Source organism: Papio anubis, chromosome 5 (genome assembly GCF_008728515.1).
Source record: "Papio anubis isolate 15944 chromosome 5, Panubis1.0, whole genome shotgun sequence".
Lineage (NCBI taxonomy): Eukaryota > Metazoa > Chordata > Mammalia > Primates > Cercopithecidae > Papio > Papio anubis.
Genome location: NC_044980.1, coordinates 72,035,894 through 72,054,997, shown reverse-complemented (window position 1 = coordinate 72,054,997; position 19,104 = coordinate 72,035,894). Strand labels below are relative to the sequence as shown.

The 19,104-nt window shown below is 43.4% G+C and overlaps 2 protein-coding genes across 3 annotated transcripts in view; one reads left to right on the top strand and one right to left on the bottom strand.

Annotated features, from left to right (window-relative positions):
* Positions 1-19,104, top strand: part of DMGDH (dimethylglycine dehydrogenase) — a 120,965-nt gene that overhangs the window by 31,035 nt on the left and 70,826 nt on the right. The window contains exon 3 of the mRNA XM_017959687.3: positions 9,093-9,156. The gene's annotated coding sequence lies outside the window, so the exon portion shown is untranslated. The remainder of the gene's footprint in view (positions 1-9,092; positions 9,157-19,104) is intronic.
* Positions 654-19,096, bottom strand: BHMT2 (betaine--homocysteine S-methyltransferase 2). Of its 2 annotated transcripts, none has more exons than XM_003899856.3 (8): positions 18,996-19,096; positions 11,806-11,938; positions 9,890-9,981; positions 8,466-8,657; positions 6,764-6,911; positions 6,338-6,520; positions 5,854-6,082; positions 654-1,288 (listed from the first exon to the last, which is right to left on the bottom strand). In XM_003899856.3, exons 1-8 carry the CDS (start codon positions 19,026-19,028, stop codon positions 1,207-1,209), a joined length of 1,092 nt encoding a protein of 363 aa, XP_003899905.1. In that variant the 5' UTR covers positions 19,029-19,096; the 3' UTR covers positions 654-1,206. The 2 variants fall into 2 exon arrangements, with proteins under 2 accessions (XP_003899905.1, XP_017815177.1); XM_017959688.3 differs by lacking the exon at positions 654-1,288 and adding an exon at positions 2,801-3,459.

The window sequence follows — 19,104 nt, the reverse complement described above, 5'->3', positions numbered from 1 at the left end:
GCCATGTTGGCCAGGCTGCTCTTGAACTCTTGACCTCAAGTGATCTGCTCACCCTGGCCTCCCAAAGTGCTGGGATTATAGGCATGAGCCCCTGCCCATGGCCTGAACTCTGACTTTTGAAAATGTTTTCTAAAACTGTTTGACTTATTTTTAAACAATCAACAGTATTTCACTGTGCACCTATTACTATGTCTAACACAATGCTAAGTAAGGAGAATTATGAGACGCTTGTCATGCGATCTTGTCTTTAAATAGTTTATAACCTAGCTACCTGAGATTATGAAGACATATTTTAAAAATTCTAGGACCTAATATCTTTTTTTTGTGTGTGTGTGATGGAGTCTCACTCTGTCACCCAAGCTGAAGTGCAATGGCCTGATCTCAGCTTACTGCAACCTCCGCCTCACAGGATCAAGCGATTCTCCTGCTTCAGCCTCCCGAGTAGCTGGGATTACAGGCGCCTGCCATCATGCCAGGCTAATTTTTGTATTTTTGCAGAGACAGGGTTTCACCATATTGGTCAGACTGGTCTTGCACTCTTGACCTCAGGTGATCCACCCGCCTCGGCCTCCCAAAGTGCTGGGATTACAGACGTGAGTCACTTCACCTGGCCGGACCTAATATCGTTAAGTAAAAATCATCTTTGAAAGTAATCACTTTGGATAGTTACACATTTATTTCAATAATCCTACCATTGCTCAAAACATTCTTTACATCTTTTCTTTTGGGATTGCCTTTGGAGTTATCATATAAATCATTAAAGAAAAGCAGACTCATTGCTTTAGTTTAGTGTTGCTCTATCATCCTCAAGTACCTAGCTTAGTCACTTGAATTATTCACTAGCTTTGGGTCTCAGTGACTTCTGATTATTTTAAAGTGTCAAATTCACCCTCAAAGACAAGTTTGGCTATTCCTGATGATCTTCAAAGGAATGCACTGCAGCATTATTGGCCAGTAAGTTCTTGGAGAACAAGGTGCCTCTCGCTTCTCTGCATCTCTGGTAGTGTCTGTTGCAGTGCTTAACCACAGCAGGAGCTCAATTTGTACGCGCTTGTGGACTGGAAGGGAAGGAGCTGCAGCACCTCAGCTGCTCAGCAGCTGGAGATAGCAGGGCATGGTGAGGATGAAGGCAAGGAAGGGTTCCAGGTCGGGCTTGAGGGCAACTTTTTTCCGTTCTGTTATTTCAGGGTTTTCCTTCACTACTCCTTAGACGTCTGGCTTTGACAGCGAAGGACAGAAAGGTCTGCCTGAAGCTGGCAGCAGATTCTCCCAATACTCCCTTCGAGCCCTGTGTTTTAATATATACATAATTAATTAATTAAAAGTCTTACCTATAAGTCCAATATGTCATATATGTATATGTGTATGCGTATGTACATAACCACCCCCCACCCCCCGCACACACACCCCAGAGTCAAAACTTGGTGGATAATCAGGCTAAAGCAGAACTTTTGTTATAACATACAGACAGAAAACTATGTCCATATCCATTAATGCCAGGGGCCTTTCTCACATTTCAGTAACAATCATTAGGTTTCATACCACCTTTCAGAAAAAGACAAGGTATTTCAATTTCATATACTTTTTATTTTGAGACAGGGTATCGCTCTGTTGCCCAGGTTGGGGTGCAGTGGCACAATCTTGGCTCACTGCAGCCTAGACCTCCTGGATTCAAGCAATTCTTCTGCCTCAGCCCCCCAGGTAGCTGGGACTACCGGCGTGCACCACCACACCAGGCTAACTTTTGTATTTTTAGTAGAGACAGGGTCTCCCCATGATGCCCAGGCTAGTCTCAAACTCCTGAGCTCCAGTGATCCATCTGCCTTGGCCTCCCAAAGTGCTGGGATTCCAGGCATAAGCCACCATGCCCAGCCTTAAATTTCATATACTTTTATGAATTATATTTATTCTGAAATTTCTAACAGAGTCCTTCTAACTCTAGCAATATTTTCATGTAATGAGAAGAATATGAAAACAGTTTTTAATGTAATGAGTCAAAGTATAATTCTCCAAAAAGTAACTAAGAAAATAATACAAATTACTTAAGCAATATTTGTTTCTTGTTGTTAGACAAAGGAAGAAGAGTACAAAGGTCCCTGGTCACAGCCCTTTCTGATAAATATATTTTTATCATTTTTTCTACTTCACTTACAAAACAATGAGTAAATCAATATTTTTGGATGATAAGATGTCAGAAATCTAGTGTTTACTGTGTAGTCATAAATTTCTGTGAATATCAGTAGGTTTGGGAGTCAGGGTACAAAGGGTGTCTTCTTGCTTTGGTCTATAGAATAACGTTTTAATTCTAATAGCTAATGAATTTTAAGGATTCCTAGCAGATGATAATTAAATAAACTTCTCACTTATTTAAAATATTTTAATCATCAGTAAAGTATGTTTCCTCACCTTTTAATTATATTTATATTTAGTACTTTTTAAAAAGTATGACACATATACAAACCATCTTCTCTGGTAAATATCCATATCCCCTAGAAGAAAGTTTTGGCTAAATGATTCTTGCCTACTTTTACAACCTAAGTAAATTTGCATTAGGCAAGTTTTTCCAGTCCAAAAATGAAGACTTTCAATCCCACTGAAATGAATAAATAAGCACAAAATGGGTGAAGTACATAAGAGTACTGAACAAAGAGAAGACAGCAGAGATTGTGACTAGTTCTAGAAGATGGAAGCGGGATGGAATTATATCAACAGATATACATACATATGTGTATATATATACATACACATGTATATATATACACATGTACATACACAAAAGATTATCTACATGGAGAGACAGAGGAGAGAGAAAGAGTATGAGAGTGTGTGTGTGAAGTACAATGATCCATAACAGAACAGTAATTATAAGACCTCAGGGAAAGTGAAGCCCTGTTATTTTTCTTTCAACAATGAAAAAGGAAGTTAATCAGAAATCCCTTGAAAATCAAAAGCTATACAAAGAAAGTCAGACCAAGTATGAAGCCAATTGAAATATGGCATGGATTTGGACAATATATCCATGGGAATGTAAGAGAAGAAAATTCATTTGACCTTGATGCTTGGAACATTCTCCAACAGGTAGCTTAAGTTTTGTAAATAGGATTATTTCTCTTTATCCATGGTCCCATGGATAAAGGGACACAGAACACTGCAGAACACTACTTTGTTCTACAGTGAACGTTTTTCTAAATGCAACAATTTTCTATTATTCCTGCAACAGAGTATTAGATTGGAAGTTTGACTGGAAACACCAAGGTATGATGGATTTTAGGTATCAAGGGGAGTTGCAAGACAGACACTGAGCTGAAGTTTAAAGGAGGTGGCTACGAACCAGCCAGATGACTCACCTGACTCTCCCCTGGAAAATCTAGACCACAAGAGAACAATGGGCCAGCTACTTTGCTTGTGGGCAAAAGGGATGCTGTTAAATTGGGGTCAGACCACACTCTCAGGGCTTGTCTGTAGAAAGGAAGGGTGAAAGCTGTTTTGAGTTTAATGAGAGCAAGAGAGCCAGCCTGAGCTATCTAAAATCTGACCCAAGAGAATCACCAGGAAGGACAATGGGACCCCCAAATCAGAGTATATCTGCAGTGATCTGGTTGAAAAAGCCACTGTCTGAGGTGGAAGTCACAGTCAGAAAAATGTGGGTGGCATGAGAACTACAGACAAAAGTTTCCAGTGGAAGCCTCTGAAGACCCATGAGCATGCTCACAAAGATCTGCCAGGCTCAAAGCATGCCGGCTTCCTATCAGGGTGCCAGGCAAGCAACAACAGTCTTACTCCTTCGTCCATCCTCTCTCTTCTTACTTTGAATCTGAGGAGGCCAGAAACCATGGGTAGCAGATGGGAAGGGAGGGTTGGGAGCATAAGACAGAGAAAGAGAAGCAGCACGTTGGCCTTTCCTGGTTTCCTGTCTGTGGAAGGCTGTTGCTGGACAAAGGGAGAAGCTTCAAGTTTCAAACATGCTCTGAGTTTTGATTTGCCATGAACCTGAACACTTTTGTTTATTTTTTATTTTGGGGTTTTTTTTTGTTTGTTCATTTTGAGGTGGAGTTTCGCTCTATTCCCCGGGCTGGAGTGAAGTGGCGCAATCTTGGCTCACTGCAACCTCCACCCCACTGGATTCAAGCTGCCTCAGCCTCCCGAGTAGCTGGGATTATAGGCTCCTGCCACCACGCCAGGCTAACTTTTGTATTTTTAGTAGAGATGAGGTTTTGCCATGTTGGCCAGGCTGGTCTTGAACTGCTGAGCTCAGGTGATCCACCCAAAGTGCTAGGATTACAGGTGTGAGTCACCGCCCAGTCCTAAACACTTTCAATTACTGACCTAAGACTATCTGTGAAATAAAGTGATTATGGAACTTTCCATTGCCTAAGAGCACCCAGAGAAGTTCTAGAGCATGTCAGTATTTTCAAATAGGAACAAAGGAAGGAATTCATTGAGTAGGTTTAAAAGGATAGAGGGAGACAAAAATAAAAGTGAGTTCTAATTATGTTTCATGAGTCCTGCTTGTTTAATGTAACAATTATAATAATATCGTAAATGTTATTCACTGATTTTATATTTTTAGAATCAACCTACGGAGAATGCTTGAAAGACAATTATAACTATAGAATAGAACAAAATGGTTATAAACCTTGATGATAGTAAAGTATGGTAAAACTGAGAGACACCAAGGGGTAGATGAGAGAGAGAAGGTGGAAAGAAGCAGAAGGCAATCTATTCTTATTTTACAGAGAGTGGAGTCAAGAGATTCCTGCCTTATATTGATGAACTAAGAAAAAGGTGGTTAAATATATAAATTTAACTTAAAAAGATGATATGCAACAGAAGAAATAAAAGTGTAACGAATCAAAACTGGGAAAAGGAGAATGGGGGAAAGGGGAAGACTGTGCGATTTAAATCCCTCAGCTTTCATAAAGGGTTATCAATAATAACCACTTCAAACTGATGACGAAAGAAATAGAGGTACAAGATTTCAAACTACAAATGACAAGCAGGTTTCCTCTGTGCCCTGGTCTGATCGTCCGTGTCCCCCACAATGCATATGTTGAAACCTAGTCACCAATGTGATAATATTAGGAGGTGGAGCCACTGGGAGGTGATTGGGTCATGAGGGTGGAGCCCTGATGAATGGGACTAGTAGAGGCCCCACTCTAATCCCAGCACTTTGGGAGGCGGAGGCAGGCGGATCATGAGGTCAGGAGTTCGAAACCAGCCTGGGTAACATGGTGGAACCCCATCCCTACTAAAATACAAAAATTAATCGGGTGTGGTGGTGGGCGCCTGTAATCCCAGCTACTCGGGATGCTGAGGCAGGAGAATTACTTGAAGCTGGGAGGCAGAGGTTGCAGTGAACCAAGATTGCGCCATTGCACTGCAGCCTGGGCAACAGAGTCAGATGCTGTCTCAAAAACAAAAACAAAAAAAAAAAAAAAGAAAGAAAAGAAAAGAGACCCCAGGGAGCTGTGGTGCCCCATCTACCATGTAAGAACACAGCAAGCAGGTATCATCTGTAAGGAATGCCTGCTTCCTTAGAGATGGCCTTTACCATCTATAAGGCCTTCACCAGACATTGAATCTGCTGACACCTTGATCTTGGACTTTGCAGCCTCCAGAACTGAGAAAGAAATTTCTGTTGTGTATAAGCCACCCAGTTTATGGTATTGTTCTAACAGCCCGAATGGACTGAAGACAATTATGGAAATGGGACTGGTGTCAGGAAGGGGATAATTTTTACTTTTCACTTTATACGTTTCTATACTTTTTGCCATGTGCATGCATAACATTTACAACAATAAACAAAATTAGATTAAAGGAAAATAATAAGAATGTTAATTTAAAAATGCTTACCTTGCTCTAATCCAGGGTTTGGTGTGCATGTCCAAACCACTTCCCCAGCTGCCATGTTTTTCTGAAGCTGGTGGCAAAAAGCCCCTTTCTGGGGCCAGCTCCTCTGCAATTGCCCTGATGTGGTAGGGCTCAAATCCACAGCACCCGCCAATGTACCGGACCCCCAGGTTGTAGGCTTCTCTGGCGTATTTTTGAATATCCCATCTGGTGGCAACTCTGGACTCCAGTCCTGTATCACAATAGTTAACAGCATTTCTGTTACTGTTCTCATTTTCAAATGATGGATATTATAATGAGCAGTTTTTCCGATAAAAAAATTGTGAACTTTAGATGATGCATTCTTCTGGTAGCTCATTTTTGGTTAACACTGAATGTTTTGTCATATGCAGTTTCTTATTGTAAAACTGAGCCACAATTTATTATAGCCATTTGGATTTTGTCACAACGAGAAATACAAAGACCTCTACTATGCACCTGAGCTTACCAAAGGGATATTCTGGGAGGTCCACAAACCCCTCTTTGCCACAGTCGGGCGTGTGGAACCCCAGGGGCTGTACCATGAGGTGCGCTTTCAGCCCTGCCCGCTCGAGACCCTCCTTCATGAGCTCCATCGTCTTCAAGCTGGTCTCGGGCCCAAAGCGGCAGTTCACGCCAACGATGGAAGCCCCTGTGCAAAGAAATAACACTTACATTTTATTACTTATTTATTTATTTGTTTATTATTATTTTTTAATAGTTGGAAGATACCTTAGAGGTTAGCTATCCCCCTCCACCTCCCACGATTTACAGATAAGAAAACTGATTGGAGTTAATTCTTTTATTTCCAAACTGCTCTCACAGTATCAAGCACACTTTGTTAAATTTCATAAGCAACAACTGAGCTGTGTATCACTGTATGGGTCCAAATTACCTGCCTTCACCAGCCTCACGGCACATTCTCCAGGGGTTATATCATGCATGTCTCCCTCTGGGCCTATGCACATGGTAACTGCCACGGGTCTATCGGATTCTTTTAAGACTTCCACAGCCCACACAGCTTCTTCAACATGCTCAAAATACTAAGAGAAATGTCACTTTTTCTATTGGTCCAAACATAAAGCAGATTTTGAATGGTAAAGGTAAATATAGCAAAACAGTTATAAAAATTACCAAATAGAATATAAACATATATACAATAAAACTTGCTAAGGAATGTGTGTCTATAAGACTGATTAAAGAATACCTTTCCGAGTAAATATTTTCATTCCTATAACAATAACTTATAGTTTTTCATTCAGGGATCATTGATTCAGTGAGATGATGCCTATGAGTGAAAAAGAAGAAAACACACCCAGAGATTTTCAAAGTATCTGAGGATTTAAAATCATAATTTTGAAGGAGGAAAAGTTTCACTAATAAATTTTAGATTCATCTCTTATAAAACTGGGGTAATCTCTGAAACAATGAGTAGCTTATCATGTGTTGTATACTTCAAAGAGCTTTTATATTCGCTTCTAGTTAGATATTCATAAGTACTCCATAAAGTAGGAAGGGAAATACTATTTCCCCGGATGAGAAGATTGAGGCACAGCATGGGAGAGATAGCTACTCCCTTTCTTTGCTAGTGGCAGACGGGACATCTTGTCTGGTAAACTTATGTCATTTTCTGGGGTGCTTCCCAGGAACCCCCTTCAGTGCCACAGCTGAAAAGCTGACCTTAAGGCAACTAAAGAAAAGCCAGAAATCTTCCCATTTCTTCCCTCTTGAGTTAGAAACAAATTCTGCAGAAGCAGTGTGAGCAATGACAGAGAGAATCAAAAGATGGGTTCTTAAACAAACAGAGTGGTGTCATCATCCATCTGGAAATCAAATCATCTGGTGTCAAATCCCATCACACATGCTGGGATTACAGGTGTGAGCCACCGCGCCTGGCCAGGGGATATCCTCTTGTTTGGAGTAAAGTCATGGGTTGAAGGCATGACTCCAGGCAGTAGCAGTTATGTTGGGAAATGGGGAATGAGGACTTTCTTTTTGGAAGCGGAGGAAAGATAATGTTCTGGGTCTTCACGTCCAATCAATGACCAATACTTACTGATTCTTTCTTCAAAATGTAACTCACATGTCATAGCTTGAGTGAAAGCAGAGAGGCAAGAAGAGCAAGACATGGATGGAGAAGGCTATGGAAACTACTGGGTGCTGAGCATTATTGGTGGGGCCTGGACAAGCCTGGACAGCCACCACCTTCTAGGCCTTGCTCTCTCAGTCCCCAGCCCACACATGCAGTGCCCTCCTGCTTGGCTTCTCACTCTGGAGAGGGTGCTCCCGGATGCACTGTGCCCTATGCTTCCTTCTAGGTTGTGGAGTCCCCCGAGTCAGCTTCTGCAGCCACCCAGACCTTAGAAGATCAAAGGCTATGGTCAGGCCTCCCCTGGGTCTGTCCTTTGGCTCCAAGAGAACCTAGCATACCAATGAGGGAATGTTGACCTTGACTGCCATGCATTTAAATAAACCTTTGACCACCCACATGGAAGAAATGAGGGCATAAGGCTGTCCAATACTCTCATGGAATGTGAAGACTCTGCAGTTATGCTTGCAAAATAGGCTCAATCCTTTTCCTCCAATACTAGCCTCACCTCTGCAATCAAGAAGTCCACATTTTTCCAGGCAAAAACTTCTAGCTGTTGTCGAAAAAGTTTTTTAATTCTAGTTTCATCCTTGTGGTATTTGTATATTGATGTCTGGCAGATCCCCCCTGCAACCAAAGCATCACCTTTGCCAGCCACTTCCCTGGCGAGGTCACAGGCAGCAGCATTTACATCTTCCCACTGAGGTTAGAGAGCAAGAGTTCAGATGGTGAGCCTAGCAGTTTGAAGGTAAAATATAAAAGATAACCAAAGGAACAATAAACAAGTAAGATGAGTGTAAGCCACTCTTTTCAATGCAAGCAGAGAAGATGAGCAGAGTTGGGTACAATCTCCTCTGTTACCATGACCTTATATTTCCATTATTGTACTTACCACATTGGATTTTAATAACTATTTGTTTGCCTCCCATACTTGACCTTGAGCCTCCAGATAGGATCTATGCCTTTGTACTATCTTTGAATCTAACATAGAGAATGGACTATAACAGATACTCAGTACATGTTGGTTGGTTGAATGAATTAATGGGCATTAATATTTACACGTGTTAACATTTTACATTTGCAGAATATTTCACAATACGTCCACATCTTTGATCTTACTTACTCTTCTCAACAGGTCGATGAACTTAAGTACTACCGTTATCTCCATTTTGCAGAGAGAAAACCAATGCCCAATGCAGGTAGGTGTCTTACACAAAGCCACAACCAATAGGTGGCAATGCTGGATATTAAACCCATTTTTTCTCATTTCTACACCAGTGTTGTGTTTTTTGGGCCTCCATGTCTCCAGAAGAGAAAAATGTGAAATGAGAAGGTAAAAAGAGCATCTATGAAGTGCTTTCTCTCTAAAAAATAACACAAGAAGACAGCCGTGCCCTTCCAATGGTTTATTTTACCCCTAGTCCTGACCCCTCCTATACCTAAATGGGGAGAGAAAGCTAATTCATTTAGTATATATTAACTTCTTTTTTTTCTGAGATGGAGTCTCGCTCTGTCACCCAGGCTGGAGCGCAGTGGTGTGATCTCGGCTCACTGCAACCTCCATCTCCCAGGTACAAGCCATTCTCATGCCTCAGCCTCCCGTGTAGCTGGGATTACTGGCACCTGCCACCACGCCCAGCTAATTTTTGCATTTTTAGTAGAGATGGGGTTTCACCATGTTGTCCAGCTGATCTGGAACTCCTGGGCTCAAGTGGTCTGTCCACCTCGGCCTCCCAAAGTGCTGGAATTACAGGTGTAAGCCACTGTGCCCAGCCTAGTTAGTATACATCTTTATGTGACAATTAATACATAGATACTTATATGGACTTTTGTAATAAAGTATAGTAACACATCATCAATGCCATAGCTTCCCATGTAGAGGTTATTTCTTAATAGATGACTCCCTCCCCACGTCCAGCCATTGCCGTTTACCTTGCTTTCCATATTGTCCTCACTGGCAGAAAAGGTGAAAGTCTGCATGACATTTGATCCTGCTCTCAAGAATTCCATGTGAAGTTGACGAACTACAAAGTAGTTGGGTTTTAAACATTGAAATAAATGAACAAAGAAATATTACAGAAGCTGTCATTTTCACTGACTCCTATCTCTTTCAATCATACCTCAGTTCAAACCTAGTAGTGATAAAAAGTTATAGATTAAGGTCAGTAGAATTCATAGGCAGGATGTACTGTTTAGAGTAGCCTTGTATTGTTCTGGTGATGGGCCTCAATGACTTGGTGCAGTCACATGCAGAGATTAAGACCAGATTGGCCAATTATCCTTTGGTCTCTTAGTCCAGAGAGGTTTATTCTATACCTGTGTTGTGAAGGACATAGCTGGTCTACTATAGTCAGCATTGGCAGCCCTCAAAGTAAAGTGAGGAGCTTCTCGTAGAAAGCAGAATGCATGTGGGTGGCACCCATATCAGAGTCAGCAGCAAGCAGCTGGGGAACATCAGAGAGCAGTCTGGAAGTTTTCCCTGGCTATCCGAAAGTCATTCCTTCCTCTCCTTCACCACTTTCGCCCCTCCTCCCGTATCCTTACTCTTGTTATTCCAGCACTTTCTTCCCAGTTTAGCAAAAAGGTCTTTTAACATTAAGAACAAGTTCTTCTTGGGCCAGATGAAAACATCCTGTTAAGCACCAAAGGGACAAAACTTGGTCCTGCTCTGCCACAGAACTCTGAGTGTCCAATGCACCAATCATAATGGCCATCGTACTGAAGATACGCAGGGCACTTCACACAGGTTAACTCATGAGTCCTCACACCTAGCCTGTGTTGTGCCCTCGTGAAACAGATGAAGATATGGATCCTTGGAGAGGTCAAGTGACTTGTCCAAGGTCACACAGCTGGTCAGTGGAAGAACCAAGACAGGATCCTAGGTTTATCTGATATGCTGTGCGAATATACATAAAATCAGAGCGAATCAAAAGTTCCAGTCTCAGCTAGTATTCTCTTTCACCCATTTCATTCTCTGGCTTTATTTTCCCACTTTAATTTAGGAGAACAAACACACACAAAAAAGAGTCAGAAGAGAATTACAGTTCTAATTTCAGGTAACTATCTAATCCCATCACAGTTCTTTACCACTAGCCAGGAGGATGATATAAAACTGTGTTGACTTCTTTGCCCTCCCAACCCCGGGACCTGGCTGGCTGTGCTCTGTTACACTGTGACTGCCATTAATCACCCTCACTATACACACTGTTACATTAACCATGCACATTGTCAGCAGGGTGAATCAGAAGCAGGAACAGCTTTGCTGTTTTAAGGAAACTCTGTGTATCTACAAGGTAAATATTCATGGAACAAATATTAAGACGTCTATTTTAGCACTGCCTGTACATTAAGATGCAGATGTGTGTGTGTATGAGAGTGTGGTGGGTGTGTGTGTGTTGTGTGGGTGTGTACATGTGTTTGTGGTGTGTGTGGGTGTGTATATGGGGTGTGTGTGGATGTGCAGTTAGGGGTGTGAGTGTGTGGGGGGGGGTGTGTGGGAGTGTGTGGGTGTGTACGTGTGTTTGTGGTGTGTGGGTGTGTATATGGGGTGTGTGTGGATGTGGGGTTAGGGGTGTGAGTGTGTGGGTGTGTGTGTGTGTGTGTGTGGGCGTGTGGATGTGTGGGTGTGTGATGTGTGTAGGTGTGTATATGAGAGAGAGAGAAAGGAAGAGAGAGGTCATTTTCTTGCATATACTTCCGCCTTCATACTGCCATTGTCTCCACATCTTGGCAATTTTAGCAAGCAAAACACCCTTTTGAAACAGTTGTTATTTTTTTCTTGATCTTCTCTCAATCAGATTTAAATAAAACACCACTGAGGTAGACACTCTTGGGGATGTGGCACCAACCTGCATCTGGGTGTTCTATCACTGCCTCTGGAGTCCAGAGCCCAGCCTTCACATAGCCTCTCTTCTCCAGAGTAATGAGAAAGCTGCCATCTCCAATCACAACCTCCCCACTCTCCAGGCGTTCCAGAATCCCCTGAAGAAGAGAAAAACAGCACCTAAGTTCTGCTCTACCTTTTTTTTTTTTTTTTTCTAAAAGCAATTTCTAATTTTAGGTGAAGATGTATTATGTTCTTAGAGCTGTAGTTTTGTTAAAATAATGTGCTTAATAATATTTCAGAAAGATTGAGCATACTGTGTTTCTTGGCCAATCCAGGTACCTATTTTGTACAATGAAAGGGCTGAGACTATTTATTCTTAAATAACATTTAATCTGAGTCAAATTATAGTGCTGATTCCATGATAGTTATTTTGGCTTTTCAACGCGTTTGTGGCAACACGGCAAGTTGTCTAACTAGTGTGCATTCTCTCCCTTTTTTGTGTGTGTGGGGGGACAATGCCCCCAACTTTCAAAAAATTCCCAGGCTCCCTTGCCTCTGGGAGCAGCCCTGTGACACAGTGCTGGCCAGTGAGACACATATGGAAGCTGGTGGAGGATTTCTGGAAAAGTTTTTCTTTCCTGACATAGACGCCCACTCCCTTCCTTCTTGTCTATTTTCCTCCTTCCTGGCTGGAATGCCAACATAATGCCTGGGAGTACAGCAGTCATCTGACAGCCATATGAGGCAGATTGCTTAAGACATCCTTGGGTGGCTGCAGCAGCCATGGGCTGCTACCCCTGGACCTCTTATTAGGTGAGAAAAATAAACCTTTTCTTCGTGTCAGTCACTGAACAGAACTGTAGTGGACACAATGCTTCGTAATCATGCAGTGTGTTCACACGTGTGTTATCATATGGCACTCCCAGCAACTCTGCCGGTGAGGCAGGACAGACAGTTTTTATTCTCAGGTATAGATGAGGAAACTGAGGCTCAGAATGGTTGACTTGCCCAAGATCACAGAGCCAAGGAAGTAAAAAATCAGACTAGCTTCTAAATTCCTACTCTCTTTTCCTTCTGTTTTACCACCTTTCTATTTAGCCCACTCATAACTTATTTAAAAGGTTCCATTCAGAGCAGTTAGCCATGGGATGCAGTTTCCTTTTGATAAAGGAAGGCCTCAGGCCTGTGCCCACAGACCCTGGTGAGGATAGGCACTCCTGTTTTTGCGCCCAAATGTTGCATTTTCCATGACCACCCTGGCCCACCACACCTCCATCCTGTGCCTATAAAAACCTCAAGACCCTAGCAAACACAAACACAAGCAGCTGGACATTGAAAGAAACACACTGGCAGAAGAACACACAGACTTCGGCAGGCCAACAGCGGCAGAATGACACAGACAACGCGGAATTCGGCCGGGGTGGTTAGAGGAGAGCCCAGCTGCTGAGCGGCCTGACTCCAGGGGAAGACCACCTTCCCACTCCATCCCCCTTCTGGCTCCCCATCCATCTGCTGAGAGCTTCTTCCACCACACAATAAAACCTTGCACTCATTCTCCAGGCCCACGTGGGATCCAGTTTTTCCAGTACATTGGCAAGAACCCTGGGATACAGAAAGCCCTCTGTCCTTCCAATAAGGCAGAGGGTCTAATTGAACTGATTAACACAAGCTGCCAGTGGACAGCGAAGCTGAAAGAGCACACTGTAACACATGCCCACTGGGGCTTCGGGAGCTGTAAACATTCACCCCTAGACGCTGCCATGGGGTACCTGCATGCTCCCCCAGGGGTTTAAGCTGTGCGGAGCTGAAGAAGTGAGCCACACCCCCATCGCACACCCTGCGAAGGGCATAAGAGAACTTTTCCCATTTTGCTTGGTCTAAACCACATCTCCCCAGGTGCCTGCAGGGTCATCCCCTCACTGCCTTCAGGTCTTTGGTCAAGTGTCACCTTTTCAGAGATGCCTTCCCTGACCACTGCAAACCACCCCCCCAACCCCCACAGCAATCCTGATCCCTCTTTTCTAGGCTGCATTAGTGAAAGATGCAACCTTTTATTGATAATAGGCCAGTTCATTTCAGGCCTGCCCATAGCCGGACACAAAGCAAGGACTGGATCAGGGAGAAAAGCCTCAGATGCCTCTTCTAACTAGTCTTATCTGTTCTGTGAAATCAATATAAACCCCCTCAGTTTCTGAATCCAAGGGAGACATCAAGCAGGGTACAGAGACAGCTTACTGGGCTACATGTTCGGTGTAGGGTGAAACTAAGCCTTGTGAAAAAGAGGCCCCATAAACAGTGGCTTTCCTCTTACAGAGGAAAAAGAAACTACTTTTATTTAAAGCCACTGTTTGTGGGGGGCTTCTTTTTTACGGAGTGTGCACCAAAGTGCACAGTCCTTTCATCTTATTGCTTTGCCATTCCCTGTGGCAGGGGTCAGCACACGATAGCCCACAGACCAATTCTGGCACATCACCTGTGTTTGTAAAAATGGTCTTAGGTAAAACCCTGCCCAGTGATTTACATACTGTCTAATGGCCACTTTTCCACTACAGTAGCAGAGTCGAGTAGTTACCACCAAGACTGTATGGCCCCAAGGCTAAAAATAATTACTATCTAACCCTTTACAGAAAGCATTTGCCAACCCAGCCCTAGGGTACTGTCCTCCTCAGCATGGGGGAAACTTGATCAGAGTCACATTCATACTCTGTCTCAAACGATGAGGAAACAAAGTGTGGCAACGCTCATCCTAAAGTTTTTAGCTCAGACCTAGAAGTGACTCATCTCATTGACATTTACATTTCCTGCATGACAGTTTAGTCACATGGCTCTACCTTGCTGCAAGAGAAGCCAGGAAGTATCATCAGTGAATGCCCATGTGTCCAGCTCCAATGCTAATCCTACGGAAGGAGGAGGAACAGATTTTGGAGAGAAACTGCTTCTGTTCTAGTGTCTGGCATCTGCTATTTCTCCTTTGCTTACTCCCCACACAAAGTGACCCACCCAAGGTATCAGGAGCAAGTTTCCTTGGATACCAAGGAACAAAGAGATCTCAAACACATTTTGGCCGTATTACTTGATATATTATTGTCTTCAATCTTTTTCCAGGAGGTTGGAAGGCTATAAAGGCAATAAAGAATAAGAGGGAAGCTAATTTGATCTTGGTTACAGGAGTCTTTGTTCTTACCTAGGTCAATCCTGGATCTAATAAAAGCAACCAGAAATTAAAGCAGACATGTGAGGATCCTCCCACAGAGCCTCCCAGGACAGTCCTGTTAACAGTATGGAACCAAACATGGGAGGTCAAATATGGCTTGAATGATTTCTCAATCGCCATTGAATGGCATGACTAGGGAGGGGGCTTATTCTGGCTTTATCCCCATGTCCAGTTTAGCTGCAGAGGTACAAACCACTCCGGCTAAGCAGAAAGGAGTTTAATATTGAGAAATGGGTACAAAAAAATTTACACTGGGCTTCCAGGAATGACCCTAGAAAAACATGACTGAATTGGCTGCCTGGGGCTGTACCCTCTGCCACAACTAAGAGAAGCCACTAGTAAACTGCTGGCTTCAGGACACAGCTGTCATATAGGGAGAAGGAGGCTGCTCCAGTGACCTCAGCTGCCCCTCACATGACACTGGAATGCTGCACTATGGCCATGCTTGCTATGCTTCCACCTTCCCGGACTCATGCTGGTGCATCTGATTGGGTATCCTAGTTCTTATCCAGATCCTAGCTGCAAAGGAGTCTGGCAATGTGGTTAGTTTTCTTTCCTCTGCGGTGCAAGAAGGTCCATCAGAAGGGGTTTAACTAGAGGTAAATAACTCTAGTTAATGATAGGTCACCATACCTACAGCATCTTCTTTTTACTGTGCACTTGGAGGGCAGGTAAATGGAGCCCAGCTGTGTGAATTATGTTAAACATAAACACTGTTTTGGCAGAGAGAGCTCTCAACTCTGGTTATTTTTCCATATTTTATATCTAAAGCTGAATTTTAGCTGAATGCAGAAGAAATGTTAATATTTACTGTGATTCTCATCTCTTTCTTTCTCCTCCCTGCATAAAATGCAATTCACTCTTTTCAATTTGTACTTTTGAAATATAAAAAAGGCCTTAAATTTTGGACGTTTATTGAGACCTTCCACATGTCATGTATAGTTGTGGGCAAGTGGGATAAACATCAGAATAAGACAAGGTCTCTGCCCTCCACAAGCTCAAAGTCTGGCTACTTTGGAGAAAACCAATAGATCAACAAATAATCACAGCAGAATGTGACAAATAAATGCTACACGGGAATACAGAAGAGAAAGTCAGAGGTACAGTTATTGTGTACAAACTCTTTTCCTGAAAATCTCATACACTTCATTAGGTTCACCATGTTAAGAATCATATTTAGGCCAGGCACGGTGGCTCATGCCTGTAATCCCAGCACTTTGGGAGGCCGAGGCAGGTGGATCACTTGAGGTCAGGTGTTTGAGACCAGCCTGGCCAACATGGTGAAACCCTGTCTCTACTAAAAATACAAAAATTAACTGGGCATGGTGGCGGCGCCTGTAGTCCCAGCTACTTGGGAGGCTGAGGCAGGAGAATCGCTTGAACCTGGGAGGCGGAGGTTGCAGTGAGTTGAGATTGCACAACTACACTCCAGCCTGGGCAACAGAGTGAGATTCTGTCTCAAAAAACAAAAAAAAAAGAATCAAATTTAATCAAACAATTGTCGAGGGAAAACACTGGCACAGAATTCAGATGTTGTAGGTTAGCTTCTCACCTCCCACATCCAACCTATCACAGGGTTATGCCAAGTGTATTACACATTTCTCAAATGCCCCAGCATCCTCACTGCATTTGATTACTGAAATGGTTTCCAGAGTAGAGAACTCTCCAGCCCTACTCTGAACGGTCTTCCATTGCTACCAGAGTACAGGCTCACGGACCCAGTCTCACCTGTGATTACACCCCTTTTGTGTCTTGCTTCACTTCGTTCATGCATCCCCCTGTACAGCAGTATCTGGTTACTTACCTGTCACCTCAGTTTGACTGTAAGAGGCTTGGAGGCAGGTGACATATCTTAATGGTCTATATCCCTACCACCTCATATAACAACTAAAATGAGTAGACAATTAAGAAACTATGCCAAGAATTAGCAAACAAATAGGACTGTTTTGAAAATGTCAGATGTGTTGCATATGCTAGAATTTTTGTCCTCAAGAAGAAAAAATGTTACTCTTTAGCAGAAAATCTGGTAGGTTTGTGACATAGGTAAACATTGTAGTCATATGGAGTTTTGACTGTATCTTGTATCTTTTGACTTTACCAAGTAAAGGGAGGAATACGTTTTCATTTGTTATCTGGATCATCTCCCTCGTGCCACCCTCCACTTTTAAATTTGCCCCAGTGTGTGTTCTTCTCTTCATCATTATTCTTTCATTATCTAAAGTCAGCTCTATAATTATAAAGACAGGAATATGTAAAATAAGGAATACTGTAAATTAATTTTGCAGTAGATTTATATTTTCATCCCATCCTCCCCATCAGTTTGGCAGTGAACCTGCCTTGCATCTGACAGCAAGTTCTAGGGTGCATTTATGCCCCCTTTTTGCAGATATCACTACCTAAGACCTCTGGGCTTAAGATCTGGCTTCAAGACATCTCTATTCATACTCAGTGGGGATCAACTTCACTGTGTAGTAGGAGGTGACCAGAAAAACCCAATCTATCTAAAATATCTCCCCCTCTTCCTAGAATTGCCAGCGGAGCTGCTCTTTTGGATTAAAGACCTAATTGGAGGTCTTGTCTGTAGCAATTAAATGAATTCTTAAAATGTACCTGCTAGCTGAGGAGAGAGGTGAGATTAGTTCCTTCCCATTAACCTCTTAACTCCCAGGTACTCATTCACATGGATTAGTGTGTGATAATCTTGGTGCTGTAACAGCAGAGGCCCCAAAGAAATTGAACAAAAAATAGGGCATTTTAAAAACGTTAAAAAAAATGAACTGTAAAGATGAACATAGCATTAGAGAAAGTTGAAAGAAAAAAGTCAGCGCAATGTTCTTTGATTATTTTTTATTAACTATTTCTTTCAATGCTCACATTTTACTTTTATAATCTGAAAAAATATCCTAAAACATGCTTTTTAAACCAATATTCCACGTCTTGTGTAACTATTACCATTAATGTGTCCTTCCTTACAGTGTGTATATAAATATTTGTATACGATTGGGATCAGTTTGTGATATATTTCCTTTTGCAACTTAACATTGCCAAAGCACTTTGCTGGTTCTCATACTAAGTTATTTAATTGCCTAATACCTTAAGTAGATGACCCTTAATTTATTTAGAATCCCCTATTGCAGAGTATCTTGGTCGTTCCTAACTTTTTAGTATAAATAGCTCGGTGATACACATTTCCACGCATATACTGCTCCTCCTCCCCTCCTCCCACTCTGAATGACAGGGCTGGCGCGGGTGGGGGTCTCTTTGAATGGTCCTGGGGATGTTTTTCGTCCAAGCTCATGCCCTTCCTAATTTTGCTTAGTCACCCCTTCCTCCCACCCCCACACATAGCCCACAAAGAAATGGCTGGGCATAAAACCAACATCTGGTGACCAGACCGGGAAAGGGGCCAGGAGCTGGGGACCACCGGGTGGGAGGAGGTGGAGGGGTCCTAGCGAATCCCACCCACCCTCCATCCTGCGCCGCAGCTCTGGGGACGTCCTTATCCAGGACTGGTTTCAGGCCAGCTGGCGACTCGCAAGGCCAGGCTGCTGACTTTTCCAAAACGCGAGGGACAGTCCGAAGGGTTCTGGGGCGGATTAGCCCAAAGAGCTGCGGGTGCGGGTCGGTTGAGGGAAGAAAACGTGCGCGCGACCTGAGTCCGAAAGCTAGACTTCCGATCCGCGCTCCCCGCGGGGCTGGACTCGTGACCCTGAGCTAGTCGCCTGACTCGCTGAACCTCAGTTTCCTCACCTGTGAAATGGGGATAATTGTCAAGATGAGGAGATAACTTGAGCACAGCACTCTGTGCAGCGCCGGGCACCGAGGAAGGCTTCCCTAAAAGCTAATCAACCTGTGACTGGGGAAAATCGAGGCTCAGGGCCGTCCAGTCCAAGTGTTTTGCCGAGGCCCCAGGGCTTGGCTAGGGATCCACGCGGAGTGTGAACGGAGTCGCTCACAGCGGCCAGGGGCTCCGCGAGGACCAAGGGGAGGAAACTCACCTTCTTGGCCCCCGGGCGTCCGGCAGGTGCCATGGTGCCGCGGCTCTGTGGGCGCCGGGTTCCCGGGCGCGCGGCCGTCCAGGAGTCCGCCCCCCGCCCGGGGGAGGGT